Source organism: Camelus dromedarius, chromosome X (assembly GCF_036321535.1).
Source record: "Camelus dromedarius isolate mCamDro1 chromosome X, mCamDro1.pat, whole genome shotgun sequence".
NCBI classification, from domain to species: domain Eukaryota; kingdom Metazoa; phylum Chordata; class Mammalia; order Artiodactyla; family Camelidae; genus Camelus; species Camelus dromedarius.
Window position 1 is genome coordinate 78,624,330 of NC_087472.1, and position 17,077 is coordinate 78,641,406.

The window sequence follows — 17,077 nt, forward strand, 5'->3', positions numbered from 1 at the left end:
ATTTCCAGGGATGGAATACAATTTGAAGATCATCTTATCCAGCCTCACATGTATTATTGCTTGTACTTCCAATGGAGTACCTGATTTTCTACCTCCACTGCCCTCCCACCCCTAAATCCTTCCACTTTTCAGGTAAGTGGTAATCTAACCCGGTTGTATTTCCAAAACAGCCCACCCCAACTTAGGACAGCTCTGTTGGAAAAGTTTGTTACATTACACTGAAATCTGTATCCTTAAAAATTCTATGTATTTGAAAAGCCTCATGAAAATGAGAATGATGAAAGCCCAAAACATACTTTTATCTGGCTATTTTTTATTATCCCTTGGTTAAGAAACTAGCTGGTCATTAAAAAAAAAGTAGCAAAAAGCATTCTTTAGTAAAAGATTAAAAGTGTTGGGCATAGTTCTCTTCTGTTGTTTAGTAACTGACAAAAATATGGGAAGAGAAAGCATTAGGATTGTTTTCTATTCAAGTGGAAGAGTGTGTGACATAAAATTACTACTAATGGGAAGCTAACAACAGATCCTCTCTCTCAGGTCAAATTTACAGAATGTAGAGATATAAATTACTCAAAATACATGACAATACATGAGTAAGAACTGGGTACTTAGATGAAAAGTGAAATGTCCTTAGGAAACTGCTTAAAATCTCTCTAATTTCAAAAAAAAAGGTATCATTTTAGGATATTTATAGCTGGAGGTCTATATACTTTGGTGGTAAAGGAGATGCTAACCAAGTTTTGGTGCCAAGTAACTATTTACTTTTTTCCAAAAACATATTTGGCACATTCTATTAAACCAAATGCTTTTGTATACATCTCATTTATTCCTACTATAATAATAGGGGAGGTTTTATTAAACCCATTTAAAAAGAACAGCTTTATTGAGATACAATTTACATACCATAAAACTCATCAATTTTAAGTACACATTTCAGTGTTTTTAGTGTATTTACAGAGTTGTACAACTATCAGCACTAAGTAATTCCACTACGTTTTCATCACTCCTAAAAAGAAGTATTGTGCTTACTTGTAGTCACTCCCTGTTCTCAATTCTAGTCCCAAGTAACCACTGATCTACCCTGTGTCTTGACATTGTTATCAAAGTCCATCTATATATTCTAGCACGTATCAGAATTTCACTCTTTAAAATATGGCTAAATGATATTTCACTACATGGATATACCACATTTATTTATCCGTTCATCAGTCGATGGATATTGGGTTATTTTCACTTTTTTGCTATCATGAAATAATGCTATGAACATTTGTGTACAAGTTTTTGTGTGGACATATGTTTTCATTTCTCTTTGGTAATGTGCAATAAAGGATTACTATTCCCCCCAAAAAGTTTGGCCTTTCGCCCTTAGCTCCTGAGAGGTAACCTCTAAGCCCTTGGGATGTCTTGCCTGATAAGAGTGTCTTTATTTACCTGGAAGCCTTTGGCCATGTCAGATAGTCTATGCTAACAATGTGATTTACGGTGGAAGCTTTGGGCCACGTGTTACCAGCCTGACCTCTGGAGGGACTGGAGACTAAGGTCAGCCACGTGGGTGGTAGCCATGTCTGCATGACCAACTCCTAACTAAATGTCTGACACCAAGGCTTGGGTGGCTTTGCTCGTTGGCAATACTCTGTATTATCACACATCACTGCTGGGAGAAATAAGCACTGTCCATGAGACTCCACTTAAGAGAGGAAACTGGTAGCTCCATGCCTGGTCTCTCCAGGACCCTGCCCTATGTGCCTCTTTTCTTTGCTGATTTTATTCTGTATTCTTTCACTGTAACAAACTATAACCATGAATATAACAGCTTTTTTGAGTTCTGTGAGTCCTTCTAGTGAATTATTGAACTTGAGGGTGGTCTTGGGGGACCTCTAACTGCAGGTATACAGTTAGAAGTGGAATTGCTAAGACCTATGGTGTCTCTATGTCTAATTTTTTGAAGAACTGACAAATAGTTTTCCACAGTGGCCGTGCATTTTACATTCCCACCAGCAATACTCAAGAGTTCTAATTTCTCCATATTCCTGCCAATAACTGTTGTCTGCCTTTTTGATTATTACCACCCTAGTGAGTATGATGTAGTATCTCACTGCGGTTTATTTACTTTTGGGGGGGAGAAATAATTTTCTACTCATTCTTCACAGAAACGAATTTTTGAAATACTTTCACTAGAGGGAAAATGCTACTCTTACACATTCACATTTGTAAGGGAAGTTGGAGGTTCTGTGGGATAAGAATTGGATCAGATGGGGTGGTTGGAATAAAAATCTTTGAAAAAGAACACCAGAGACTGATTTAAGAGTTAAATTTTTTCTTGCCTCTTTAAAGAAATATTTTGTCACCTTCAAAAAGAAAATAGTGCGTCCTCCCCAAAAGCAGATGACACCCGCCTGGAACACCAAGGGCCTGGTGCATATGTCCTGAGCAGTTCTTATTCTGCTGCAGGACAGTGTCCATTTGCTTGCCCTTAATCCCCAATAATCTGTGAACAGACAAATGGGTGGTATCAGAGCAACTTTCTCAAAACCTGGTTACTGAAACAATGTCATAAATGGTTCAAGCCAGACTACAAAACTGATTTAGCCATTATGTACTTAAACTCTAGCACCAGCAGTGGCCACCAAGCCCTTCTGACCTCTTATTCCTAAGGATCTGTAAAGGTCTGAGGGGAGATGTCATTTGAATGTTATTTAACTTTTCCCATGTTTCTATCTGGTCTCCCCTAATAGGCTATAAACTCCTGAAGGCAAGGACCAGAAACACCCTAGAACAAGAACAATTTATACTAACAAATAAAAATTGGGATATATGAGAAAAATATTAAGTTGCTTTCCCTCTTAATTTTTTGGGTATCTTTTAATCTCAATATTTAATTTCCTTCTCTACTAGTACCACCTTCATCACTGAGTAGATGTACTTGCATTTCCCCACCTGTTGAAGATTTTCACTTACATGATCACATTCCTCTACTGTCAAAAGGGGCGCCTACCTCAGCACCAAATGCTTTACGATTCTATTTTGGCTGGACGAATGCTAGGGCTTTCCATCAGCAAAGTCAGACTGACTCCAGGGAATAATATGAACAATAATAACAAGTACAACTACTAGTAATGCTAATATTTACTGAGTATTTATTATCTGTTACACACTGTGTCAAGCTCTTCACCACCTTACTAAGTAGGTACTATTACCATCTCTGCTTACAGATGTGGAAACTGAGGCACAGATATGGTAGGTAACCTCTTCAAGACTACATAACAAAGAAGAGGTGAAACCAGGATTTGAACCCCAGAAATCTGGCTCCAAAGGCCATGTTTCTAACCACTGTTCTTTCTTCTCAGGGAAGGCTTAAAACATCTGGATTGAGGTTGAATGAGGCTTGAACATAAGATATATAAAGACCCTACAGGAATTCTAGAAAAGTGGTAAGGGACTGGGGCCAGGGTCTAGGCAAAATTCAGAGCTGTCTGAGGCATCTGTTTTGAACTCAGTCTTTAGTATCTGTTCCAGGATTATGAGAAGCCTTCATGCTCAGGAGAAAGGTTCTAGCTCCCAGATACGGTGGCTGTAGATATTGGCTAGTCTAGACCCCAAACCCTCCAGTGTTAGATTCTATCCTTGCCCAGTGAATGTTCCCAAATCAAAAGAAGACAAGAGGTGTGAGTATTCCCACCACTGGGAGATAGGAAGAATAAACACAATTCAAAGACAGTTAAGAAATTTCCATAAAGAATTTATAAAGCAAAATACCCAAGATATGGTACTAATCACAAAAACTCTTTAAGTAAACCTCTGAAGAACAATGATGCTAATAAAACTTGACCCCTACTGAATTACTGTATTTGTTTATTGTTTTGGATTCTCATATAGGGAACAAGATGTTAAATTACTAATTGTTTTGGAATTAACTCAGTGGTGGTTTAAAAGGAAAGAAGGGTTTTGGTCTCTTTTCCCACAGGAAAACTAGGTGTCAACCAAGGAAAACAAAGACCGCTCTATTAGTATAAGCAGAACGTAGGTGGGGAAAAATACGACACTTCACAAGGTCACCTGAAGTTCACTCCCCCTCACCCAGGTCTTTAATGCAGCCTGGCACTCACACTGCGCTTCCCCAAACCAAAACACTATTCACATCTCTTCTCTCCTGAAACCTTGAGACTTCACCCACATCCTCACTCTCAGCTGATGATCCTGCTTCCTACCTCACTGAGGAAATTAGGACAATTAAAAGAGCACTCTGCAGATTCCCACCAGCATACCGACCTAATACTGCACCTACACACACTGCCTCCAAGCCTGTTACCTGGGAAGAACTATCTGTGCTCTTATCTAAAGCCACCCCGCCATTTCACACTTCACTCCACCCTCTCTCACCTACTGAAAAATCCTGCTCCAGCAGTTTTTCCTCTCCACTGGACCACTCCCTTTGCATGCATACTGTTGCGTTCTACATGTTAACAAGTGTACATACAGCAGTCTCTCAGTATCTGTGGGAGATTGGTTCCAGACTTCCTGTGGATACCAAAATCCATGGATGCTCAAGTCCCTTATATAAAATGGTGTAATATTTGCATATAACCTACAAACATCCTCACATACTTTAAATCATCTCTAGATTACTTCTAATATCTACCTAATACAATGCAAATGCTATGTAAATAGTTGCCTGCGCAAGGCAAATTCAAGTTCTGCTTTTTATAACTTTCTGGAATTGATTTTTCCAAATATTTTCAATCTGCCGTTGGTTGAATCTGTGGATACAGAACCTGAGGATACAGAACCTGAGGATATAGAGAGCCAACTGTACGTATTTATTTCTTCCATCTTAAAGAACAGACTTCTTTCCCCCACTTTTCTGGACTGCTCCTAATCCATTTCTTTGCCCGGACCCTTGGCAATGTAGCTTTTGCCATCACCACTCCACTTACATTGCTCATCCAGACTACCAATAATCTCATTGCTAAATTCAGGGGTCACTCTGTAGTCCTCATCTTATCTCAGCAGTATCTTTACACCACTGATCTTTTCCTTCTCCTTGAAATGCTTTCTTCCTTTGATTTCTAGGCTACCACACTCTCTTGGTTTTCCTCTTGTCTCCCTGATGGCTTCTCAGTCTCCTCTGCTGTCTCTTCCTACTCTCCTAATTTCTCAGCACTGGGACGCTCCCAGCGCTTGGTACTGTTCTTCTCTCTGCCTACACTCACTCACTCGGTCACCTCACCCAGTCCAGCCCAAAGCTATCTATACGCCAATGACTCCCAAATGTATGTCTTCAGTCCCAAGCTTCCTCTCAAACTCCAAATTCACATAGACAACTACCAGTTTGATATTTTCACTAGGATATTGGGTAGATATCTCAAACTTAAATGTCTAAAACTGAACTCACATTTCCCCCCAATTCTGTTCTATCTGCAGATTTTCCCATTCAGTTTACGGCAACTTCACCCTTCTTCCTATCTGGGCCCAAATCTGCAGGCATCCCCAACTCCTATCTTTCTGACACCTCATACCTGACCCAGAGTTAACCTGCTGGCTCTATCTTCAACATTCATCCAGAAGCCAATCACTTTTCATCATCCCCAGGGCTACCACTCCAGAGAAAGCCACCACTGCCATCTCTTGTGGATTACTGTAATAGTCTCCTGTTTTTCCTGTTCCTAACCTTTCCTCCCCTCAGCCTATTCTAAATAAGCAGCCGGAGTGCCTATTTTTGTGTTTAATCATTTACTATAAAAATATCTATATAACAGCATAGAGGATACTGTAATAAACCCCATATACCCATTATCCAGCTTCAATAATTATTAATGACCAATCTTGTTTCATCTTTAACCTCCACAGTACCCTGCCCTCCAGGTTATTTTGGAGCAAATCTTAGATATCATATCATTCCACAGAGTGATCCCTCACAAACATAAATCAAATCACGTCGTTTATCTGCTCAAAACCTGCCAATGGCTCCCCCTTAAACTTCAAGTAAAAACAAAAGCTCTCATAAGGGCCCTAGAAACCCTTCACCAGGGGCTAGAGAACTATGGCCCACAGACCACATGCAGCCCGCCACCTGTTTTTTTGTGTAGGCCACAAGCTAAGAATGGAGCCAAGGATGATTTTTGAGATTTTTAAATGGTAGGGAAAAAAATCAAAAGAAAAAATATTTCATGACACATAAAATAATTTGAAATTAAAATTTAGAGTCCATAAATAAAGTTTTATTGGCATACAGCCATGCTCGGCTGCCTTGGTGCTACAAAGGCAGAGGAGAGCAGCTGCGATAGAGACTGCATGGCCTGCAAAGCCTAAAATGTTTACCATCTAGCCACATATAGAAAAAAAATGGCCAAGCCCTGCCCTAATCAATCAGGTCCCCATGTAATGTCTCTGGTCTTCTCTTCCCACACTCCATTCCGGTCTCACTGGCCTCTTTCCTGTCACTCACACAGGCCAAACACACTTCTACCACAGGGCCTTTATACTGGCTGATTCCTCTGCCTGGAACATTTTTACCCCAAATATCTGCACTATCTTCTATAACCTTCAAGTCTTTGCTCAGATGTTGCCTCTACAATGCGTTCTACTCTGACCACTCTATTTAAACTTGCGATGCATGTCCCCTGCCCACAATTCCCATCTTCTTACCATACTCCACGTTTTCCCTTTCCATAGCACTTAACCATCTTCTAATGTGCTATGTAGTATCTATTGCTTATTATCTATTTCTCCTAACCAAAATGTAGTAAGTTCCATGGTGCGAGGTTCTTTGTTGGTTCACTGATAAATCCAAAGTGCCTAGAACAGTGTCTGGCACACAATTAGGCACCCAAATATTTGTTGAGTAAATGTAATTCCTTCATCAAATTTAATTTTAGGAGTCTTAATTTGGAAAGACCTTTACAAAATGAAGAATCTAAACTCTAAGTAATAAAAGTAAGAACCACTCCTCTGCAAATGAAAAATCCATTACAGAATGTTTTAACCATCCATCTGTTCATCCATCATCCATCTATTAATCTAATATTTATTATCTATCTGCCACATCAGGGGTGTGGAGGATCTAAGGATGAAACACTCTGAGCTTACAGGCTACTAGAGAAGACTCATAGATAAATAACTACAATAGAGGGCAAAATGTGGTAATACATGGGCTGTAATGCAAACTCAGGTCTGCTAAGGTCAAGGCCAGTGTCCTCTCTTACCACAGTCATGCTGTCAAGTACTAACTGTTGTAAAAAATCGCCCTTTAAAGCAGCAAAAATGAGGGAAAATGCAGGTACCACAATAAGGAAAATAAGTAAATTAATGGATATAGATTCAATGTTCTATTATAAAATGACTAAATGACAATTATAAAAACATGAAAATATTTTACTTTTTAGTAGGGAGAATGCATATTACCAAACTAATCTATGATACAATTAAACATGGATATATTTATTCAATAAATGCTAATTGAGCAATGACAATTAATGGGCAGGCACTCTCCTTTGTGCTAGGGGAAATTTAAAGAAGAATCATGCATAACTTTGGCCCTCAAGGGACTCACAATGTGGGAAGCAACCAGGACAGAGCTTAGAAAAACATAAACAGGCAATGTTTTAAGGTAATAGACCCCATGGGAATAGTCTTCCTTAAAATTTTTCCCCTTATGATTGCTAAAGTGCTGTAGGTAAAATAAGTAAAATCAGTAGGGAAAGACATTTTTTTTAAAAGGCAAGACAAAGCGTCCAATTCTGTCAGATGTAAAAATGACTTTAAAAAACTAAAAGGGCTCCTGGGGTCCATACTGTATTCTTTAAATACCATTTCCCAGTAAAAGAACCAGGGTTACTTGGAGGAGTGGATAATTCCAGGTCTAGAGCAAGAAATCTACAAGATGATCCAGATATCAAGAAACCTCACAAAACACCTAGAGCCACTGTCTCTAAGTTATGACATCATATGGCCTTTTTTCTGTGAAGAGGTGAGCAGGCAAACCTAACTCCAACCAGCCCGCAGTTTCCATGCAAGGTCTGGGGAGTGGAAGGTCAGCCTTTCTTCCCCTCTCACCAGCAGAGCCACCTTATTACATTTGGAATAAAAGGTGAGATGACATTCTGGAAAGCCAAATTATGAAGGGTCAACCCTTCTGCCTTTGCCTGGGGGGTAACTGGCCTCTCTTAGCACCATTCTTCCACCAACTGCTCCTGTTAGGTGCACCAGCTACTACTTTTGTTTCAAGCAACTGAATTTCTATGCCCTACATGTCTCAGAAAACTTTACTTGCACTACCATATGCAACAAATGTACCTATGAGAATGACTTTCAAACCTATCTGCCAGAATTTATCCATTCACATGCATCTTTTGCTACCAAAATGAGCTGCACTTAGTCTAGCAACAGGGTCATCTGTTAAATCATCCTGGAACCCAAGTCATCCATCCACAGTGGGTAAGCCAAACAAGAACATGGGCCTGGCTGTTTTGGAGTTATGGCTTGTTTCCACCCAGGATGCTATCATCTAGCTTCAGAACTCACCTAATTCATCAGATCTGACAACAAAGAATGGAAATTAACTACCATTATGGACAACTGAAAAGAATATGCTGAATGATCCAGAGGGTTCTAGAAATGATCTGTCCAGTAGCAGAGCCCTAGGAGTGAGTGGGAGGCCTCCAAAGCAACCTTTCAGTCAAAAGGATCCTCTCATTGGGAGGGTGAGTCCAGCCAATTTGCTGTTAGCCCACTCCACCACTTCACATGGGGACTTACCTGAATACAAGCTCCTGTCTTCAGTTTGCACAGGTTGCAGACTAAGGCCCACCGACTGGGTGGAATGTGGGAGACCTTTGTGATTGGTTCCATCCTCTCAGGGCAAGCAATGCTGACCTACAAATAAAACACCACCATAAGGCAGAATGCACCAAGGCATTTCAGAAGTACCTTTCACAAACCATAAATGATGTTACAAAAGCTCAGAACATCAAAACAATGAGGTGAGCCATGTCTCTTAAGGTTACTTTGGAACTAAGAATAAATAAAACCTGTCTTGAGCCACTGCTCACATTTTCAATCATTTCCAGTAATTAAACAATTCATATATAGGATGAAAGGGCACAAGTAGAGAACAGATATAGTTATCTTAATGGATCAAAGATATATACATTTTACTTAGGAATCAAAGAAAGCTACTAAGGAAAGGAGTTAAAATTCACAAAATCTAGCACTTAACATATGTTAGAAATGGTGCCACATGCCTTGCGATTTCATTTAATCAGCGAAGGATGAAAAACAGGCAGTGACAAGCCTCTCATTTCAGTTTACAAAGAAGCATGATATTGTTGGAAAGTAGCAGCAATCTGTGTAATGGAAGAGATTGCAGCGTGTAAGCAGAAAGGATAAAGATGATAACATTTAAAAGCCAGTCTTTAAAATCACGTAACTATCATTAGCTTACTCTCTCAGCCAAAGTAGCTTTAAAATGAAATTAGTCTTTGAGAGAGTGCTGAAAGGAAAGGAATGCTTAAAAAAAAAGATATAGAAGCAACCTAAATGTCCATTGATAGATGACTGGATAAAGAAGTGGTATATTTATACAATGGAATACTATTCAACCATAAAGAATGACAACATAATGTCATTTGCAGCAACATGGATGTCCCTGGAGAATGTCATTCTAAGTGAACTGAGGCAGAAAGAGAAAGAAAAATACCATATGAGATCGCTCATATGTGGGATCTAAAAAAAAAACCCATAAATACAAAACAGAAACAGACCCATAGACATAGAATACAAACTTGTGGTTGCCAAGGGGGAGGGGAGTGGGAAGGGACAGACTGGGAGTTCGAAATTTGTCGATACTGACAAGCATATGTAGAATAGATAAACAAGATTATACTGTATAGGACAGGGAAATATATACAAGATCTTGTGGTAGCTCACAGTGAAAAAGAATGTGACAATGAATATATGTATGTTCATATATAACTGAAAAATTGTGTTCTACAACTGGTAATTGACACAACATTGTAAACTGACTATAACTCAATAAAAAAATGTTAAAAAAAGATGGAATTTTTTTTCCATATGAAAATAAGGGGTCAAGCAACTTCTGGTAAAAAGTTTTTTAAATTTAAAAATATGTACATGAGTTTCTAAGAGAGAGAGATAACTTTAAAAAGTGAAGGACTGTTGAATAAGGACAGTTAAACTAGTACCAGTTCCACACACATTAAGAAACCAAAAGTAGAAAGATCAGAGAGATCTTCAACAGCCCCAAAAGTACTAGAAACCAGGTACTAGAAACCAAAAGAGAATGTCAATAGGTGAGAAAGCTTCTTTCACTTTTAAAGAACTCTTCCTGAGTCACATTCCAGACTTTAATATGCTGAGAGAGCCTGCTTTATTAGCTGGGGGATTTGCTGCTGGGAACTAGTGACTCTCCGGCCAGAAACCTGAGAGTTCAATTCACATGTCCATTCGCTGGATGTTCTTAGTAAGGAAAAGAAACCATTACTCAAATTAAAAAAAAAAATTGACTTCTGTATCCATAAGAATACCATACTATGTATCTAGGACTTTGGGTTTAACTCTTGTGAACTTGATTGCTAGACAGACTGGATGTTAACAAGAATAAAGCCAGGTAGGATTTAAAGGAGAATGAATTGCTGATATGGTATCAGCTTCCCATGAACTGCATTTTGCAAGTCTCTGTTGTTCAGCAGTTAAAATGACTAACAAATTTTCTGACTTGGATAGGGGTCTGGGAGAAAGGATGTGAGTGGGATGTCCAAACAGGTTAAAAAAAAAAGGCAGCCATAGGAAGTCAGAAGTAATAAGAAGTAATGTCTGAAAGCCCTTAGGAAATATCAGCAACTAAAGGACTAGGTTAAGCAGTGAGGGATAGTATTCTGAATACAGAAGCTCTTAGAAAAATGTTGAGTCCAAGCTCCGAAAAAAGCTTCAAAGGTCAAAGGGCAACCATCATAGTGGGGGAAAAGAGCTGTTGCTCACTTTAGTTTTAAAAGCCTACAACTAGAAACAACTTAGATGTCCATCAAAGGAGAATGGATAAATAAATCAAGAATACTACTCAGAAATAGAAAGGCATGAATGTTCACACATACCACAGTACAGAGTGCTAGCCAGTCAGAAAAGAGTACATACTGTATGACTCCATTCATGTAAGCTTCAAAAACAGGTAAAACTAATCTATAGTGATAGAAATCAAAATGGTAGTTACTCTTGGGTAATAGAGACCCAGACAGGAACAGGGTGTGAGGGATCCTTCTGAGGGGCTCTATTTCTGGGGAATTCCATGTCTTGGTCTGGGTTGCGGATACAGATACATACGTATGTAAAAACTTATGAAACGCTACACTGAAGATTTGGTATTTTAAGGTAAGTTTTAGCTTAAAACATCTGCTGCTCATATCCTGGTCTTTTGTGCTTCTCCTCTCATTATCCAGCTGGATACATTTATCCAGAACCACTGGTAGTACCACCTATAAATTAATTAGCATGGGCTTACGTGCTCAGTTACATCCAAGAAGGATGTGAGAGAGCTTAAGTGGAACCGTATCACCTCAGAAACATGGGTAGGCATGAAATATCTCCATGAAGCCTGAGTCAGTCTGAATGTTGTGGGAGAGCAAATGGCCTCACAGGCCCAGATGAATTCTTACCTCTGGAATCCACAGGGCACAGCTGACATGAGCCCATTTAGTCCCTGTCCGGGTGGTCTTCATGGCTCCACCTTTCTTTGGACATAACAGACATTGTGGATGAATGCCCAGGACACAGGAGCGACACAGCCAGCTGCCTTCTGGGACCTTGAGGATGCCATAGCAGGCCTGGAGGCACGAGCAGGAGAGTGGGGAACGGTTAGCATCTTTTCACCAGGGTCAGTATCTGCTCTGGTACACAGTCACAGAGTACCCTCTGCTTTTAGGAGAAAGAGGCAAATAAGGCCAAATAAGCTCATATCCAGGATTTAGTAGTTTTAAAACACTCAAAAAAAAAAAAAAGATAATAGCAACTTCCAGCACCTGTTCTAAGATCAGCATGTCTGTCTGTGAGGACTGACTTTAAGGATGACAGTATAAGACTAGAAGGAATTACATACAAAGGTTAGCCCGACTGTTATCTGGGTTTGGGGGGTTACATATTTTTTTCTTTTTGCCTCAATTTTCTAAAACTTCCTCAATGATTATATATCATAATTAGTCAGTCATATACTTACTAAACAACTCCTACATGTCATGCACTATTGTGATCAAGAAAAAAGTGTTAGAACATAAGCAGAATAAAACTTCTGAGGAGCAAATGAGCTAATGCTTAAAGAGCCTAACAGTGCCTGGTGCATAAAAAACACTCCGCAAATTGTAGCAATTACTTGCTTGGGTTGAAGAAAAAGGGACTCATGAATGGATCCTGAATTGAACAGAATATTAGACTAATCACAATATTCCAGAGTAAGCTCTGGAACCTAATTCAAATCCCTTCCAGAATGAAGTTGGACAGATAAATAAATGAATTACTGGGAGGAGGAGGGAGATTCATTTGGAAAATTTTCTAGGTTTCCTTGTCACTGCCTCTAATTTTGCCCATCCTTCCCCCTTTACTGCTTACTCTCACCATTAGAGACTATACCTGGGGGCGCCTGGTGCCCCTTGTGGCCTAGCGTGTCTTCACTGCTGACTGATTTACCACTGTGGCTCCAAAGTCTGTGCCTGCCCCAGAAGGTTCACCCACAGCTCAGATGCAAGTTACGACAGTTACTATCATGTTATCTCCCCAACTGGCCTCTTTTCCAAATTGTCTCTATCCGTATCACCACCATGCTTCCCAGCTTCCAGATCCAAATTCCTGGACTCCTATTATCTGCTTCCCTTCATCTACTGTCCCTTGGGCTTGCTAAAATTCCCTACACAGTGGTCACTGGACTCTGACCTTTGTCCATCCCCATCACAACTGCGCCATCCAAGTCCTCAGTCACATCATGCCTGGATTTATTTCTGAATTCTCTTCCTCCCACTTTACACCTTCAATCTTTTCCTCTATTTGGCTGCCATATTCTTTTTACTAAAATAAAGAGTTTATATCACTGCACTGCAATAAACCCTCTAAAAACTCCTGTTCCCAAACCCAACCCCATCTAAAACCAGGGGTTGACAAACTACTTCTTGAAATCTGTTTTTTAAGGCCAACAAGCTAAGAATGGTTTCCATATTTGTAAAGGGATGTTAAAAAAAAAAAAAGAAGAAAAATATCTAACAGGGACTGTATGCGATCCTCAAAGTCTAAAATATTTACTATCTGGCCCTTCAAAGAAAAAGTCTGCTTGCCCCTTATCTAAAGCCTGCTGCTCTTTCACCTCACTTCTCATGTCCCTGCAGCCCCTGTGTCTGCTCCCCTTTCAGACTCCCACCCTCTACTCAGTATGGTTTCCCTCACCAGGTACATGGTCATATCATGTATTCTCTACTTTAACTGTTATGTTTCATCTCCTCAGTGAGATTGTAAGGTCACTGGGGGTACGTCCTTTATCATCAATTTATCTGGAAAGTTCTCTATGCTGAGCTTGAGTAGTGCTTTGATAGCACAAGTAAATTTCCCTCAAGAACTGAAGATGGATTCCAACTAGGCTGCTGTCACAAAAGCAGGGCATCATATTATAAGGTCCCTAACCTTCAAAGCTTTTCTTTCTCTGAGATCCAGAAGGTTTACCAGGAAATGAAAGCAAGCTTTCTCCCTAAAATAGAGCCTCTTTCTGACCAGGAGAAGAAAAACCAGTAGCTGGTTCTAGAAATATCCTTTATCACCTGGCCATTTTATTGGGTAGAAAAATAATTTACTGAGCTCTTGTGTAGACTTACTCCTGCTCATAAGATCACAGAAGCTTGTATTTCATAGCAGTGGCTCTCAACTTTTCCTAGACCACAGAATGATGCAAGCTGGACTCTCTTGAAAAAAACTGCACACATGCACGAACATATGGTTTACATATAATTTCAGGGGGTTAATAAACTTAGTGCCAAACATTATATATACGACAGACATAAAAAACTATGTGCATGTACCTTCAGGAAAATTAATTTAGGCCTCAGTTTGAGTATTCAATACCTGGACTAAGAAGCAGAAAACGGAACATATTAAGGGACTTGGAATGGTCCCAATTTTCACACTTTTAAATGGAAAAAAATTAAGTTCATTGTTAAAATCCAAAATCTATTGATGTAAATAAACCTCTCTTCTAAAGTACTGACCATAAGTGTATTATAGTTACAGAGGAACAAACATTTGATATAATATAGTGGCAGTAAAGAAGAAAAATTATATTTAATAAATATAAATGTCAAAAATAAATATAAACGTCCCCAATTCTGTTAAGTAAACCAAATCTTCCAAATCATTTAAAGTCATTTTTCAGTCAACAGAGGGAGCTCTAACCTAAGTATCTCTTCAGAATTCAAGTGACTATACTTTTACATGAAACTTTATGTGGTACCAACATCCAGCTTTAATACATACCAGCTCATATTCTGCAAGGCCTAGTCAGGTGTTATTGTCATTTCTTTCTATGTGAGGAAAGGGTACCATTTACAGTCATTACTGGATATATTTTCAAAGCAAAATACCTTTAAGGAGAATTATTATGAACGCTACATTTCATTTTTTAGTCAAAGAACCTGGAAATCACTCATTCATATTTTCTCCCAACTGTAAAGGAAAAACACAGAAAATATATACAGATGTCCTTTGCACTACTCCATTCAAGTCTACTATAGATCCTTAATCATTTATTTGAAAATCCTAGGGTGAGAAACATCAGGAAATTTAGAACTGATCAGATCTTAGCTCATCACATACATAGCGTATTATCTAACCTTCCAGTGGGACCAGGGAGAAGTACCATATAATCAAATACATTGATATTTCTCTAACAAAATATACAAGTATTTATATAAAATGGGATAAAGATTATAAATAGCCTCATCTTGGGTGAGTTCTACTACTGTCCCCAAATCAGTTTTGGTGCCAGACTCCAGCAAGAACTTACTGTTTTCAGAGCCTTAAAATCTTGGAACTGCATAGAAGGGACTGTGGATCTGTTCTGTCAGATATTTAAGTCCATACTTAAATGGTAAAGATCTTCTCTCTCATTAAAGGTGAGACATAAATGCCAATGACTGGTAGAGTGAAAATAAATTTTCAAAATTCACTCTTCTAAAGGATATAAGTAAAATGAGGAAAAAGACCTAGTTGATCACAGAATAATTCTAAATACCTTCTAATACAGAGATACCTGTTAGGTGGCCCAGGGAATTAAAATAGTCTTAAGCCCTGGTTTCTCTCTATCTCCTGTATTATCTAATCATTTCAGTCACTTTGTAGTCAGAATGATCTTTCTAAAATACAAATCATATCCTTCAGGGTTGACAGGACAAACTAAAGTTTCTTAGTTTGTCACAGAAGGCGCTTCACACGTCCTCACATCCCTCTGTACCCTCACCCTCCATGCCTTCCCGGCTCTACCCCACCACTCTCCATAGCTCTGCACCGCTCACAGCTGCCTCTGGCATACTTTGCCTCCTCTCACTACCCCATGTGAACATGCTCTCCTCTCTGCCTGAACACATGCTGCTGTTTTATTTGGCATCTCTTTTTGGCCATTAAGACTCAGCTTGGATGCCATCTCTTGGATGTTGTCCCCGACCCCCATCCCTCCCATGCACTTCCATAACAGCATGGACTCCTATCTACAAAAACGCCTGGCATACTATGCTGAATAGACAGTGTCCTTGTAGTTCCTATACTAGACTCTTATCTCCCTTGGGGCAAAGACCATGTCTGCCTCTTTAGCACTATAGCACATGGATCGTGTTGCATACTGTCTGCTAGATAAATTAATGAAATGAATGAAACACACAGCAGGTTCAGAGGAGTGAAAAAATCACTTAGCGTAGGGAAGTTCAAGAAAGGATTTGAACCAGATCTTGAGAGATAATAAAGTTTTGAGAGCCAGAGGTGGGAGAAGTCATTTTAAATTGGAGTGTGGCTAAAACATGGAGACAGGACTGCGTCAGGAATATGCGTCACTGCTCAACTGAGTAAACTTATTTTGCTAAAGCACAGGGTCTTGGGGGTGGGTGGAGAAAAGGAAAGAGCTGAAAAGAATGCTGATATCATCATTATTAATTAAAAAGGTAGTGTGGTAGAGAAAGAATGACAAGCAGCTAGATGTAAGAGCTTGGGTAAAGTCACTTCCACCTTTGTTTGTATCATCTGTAAAATTTAGGAGTGGGATGGTCTTTTACAATCCTAAATTCTGTGATCTTTAAAAGTGGAGTGGACCTAGTTTCCTGGGAGTGGTATATTTGGAAGACAGGGGAGGGCTTTGGGTGTCAGGATAAGGAGTCTGGACTTCCAGCTATAGGAAGTGTAAACTCACCAAGGTTCCTGACCATGAGTGTAACCTGATGATGTAACAGGGACTCTAAGGCAGAGACACTCTTAGGCTGGCAGCAAGGAGACTCCCCAGGGGACTGTAAAAGTACCGAACAAGGCAATCTTAATGGCATGGGCATGAAGTGACACGATAAAGACTTGGGTTTAGCCCCCTGGAGTAAAGGTAGTAAGTCACTCACTTTGGGGATCGTAAGAAGTACTATTTCTAAAGGAATTACTAAAGAACAGCCAGGTCAAATCTTTATTTTCACCCTTAAATGCAAGCTGCTACCGAGATATGGGTGCTGGAGATCGTCACTGAGCTTCAGAAAGGCTGACGGTGGGGAGGTGGTGGTCTCCACTCTCACTAACCTGATGCACACAGATGTTACACTTATCACAGAACACCATATCATTCCCTTCTTCACTGTCTGGAGACCGGCACACATCACAGATCACATCTTCATCATACTCTATGCCTAGCCCTTCCTCTGTCTCAATAGCATGGTTCATATTTTCATGGCAATGGCGTTCCAGGACTTCTACTGTCTTTTCCATAAGATTCTCATCAACTGGCCCACAACCTGCACAGAAATACAAACAATCAATCAACCCATCAGTCAGCTGTCATTCCCAAATCATCTAC

At 39.6% G+C, this 17,077-nt stretch overlaps 1 protein-coding gene across 4 annotated transcripts in view; it reads right to left on the minus strand.

Moving 5' to 3' along the window:
- Window positions 1-17,077, minus strand: part of JADE3 (jade family PHD finger 3) — a 138,389-nt gene that overhangs the window by 28,073 nt on the left and 93,239 nt on the right. For all 4 annotated transcript variants that reach the window (XM_031445341.2, XM_031445343.2, XM_031445340.2 and 1 more), the window contains exons 6-8: window positions 16,804-17,015; window positions 11,667-11,834; window positions 8,755-8,871 (exon numbers count right to left, since the gene is read on the minus strand). In XM_031445341.2, coding sequence (XP_031301201.1) covers window positions 8,755-8,871; window positions 11,667-11,834; window positions 16,804-17,015 — 497 coding nt within the window. The remainder of the gene's footprint in view (window positions 1-8,754; window positions 8,872-11,666; window positions 11,835-16,803; window positions 17,016-17,077) is intronic.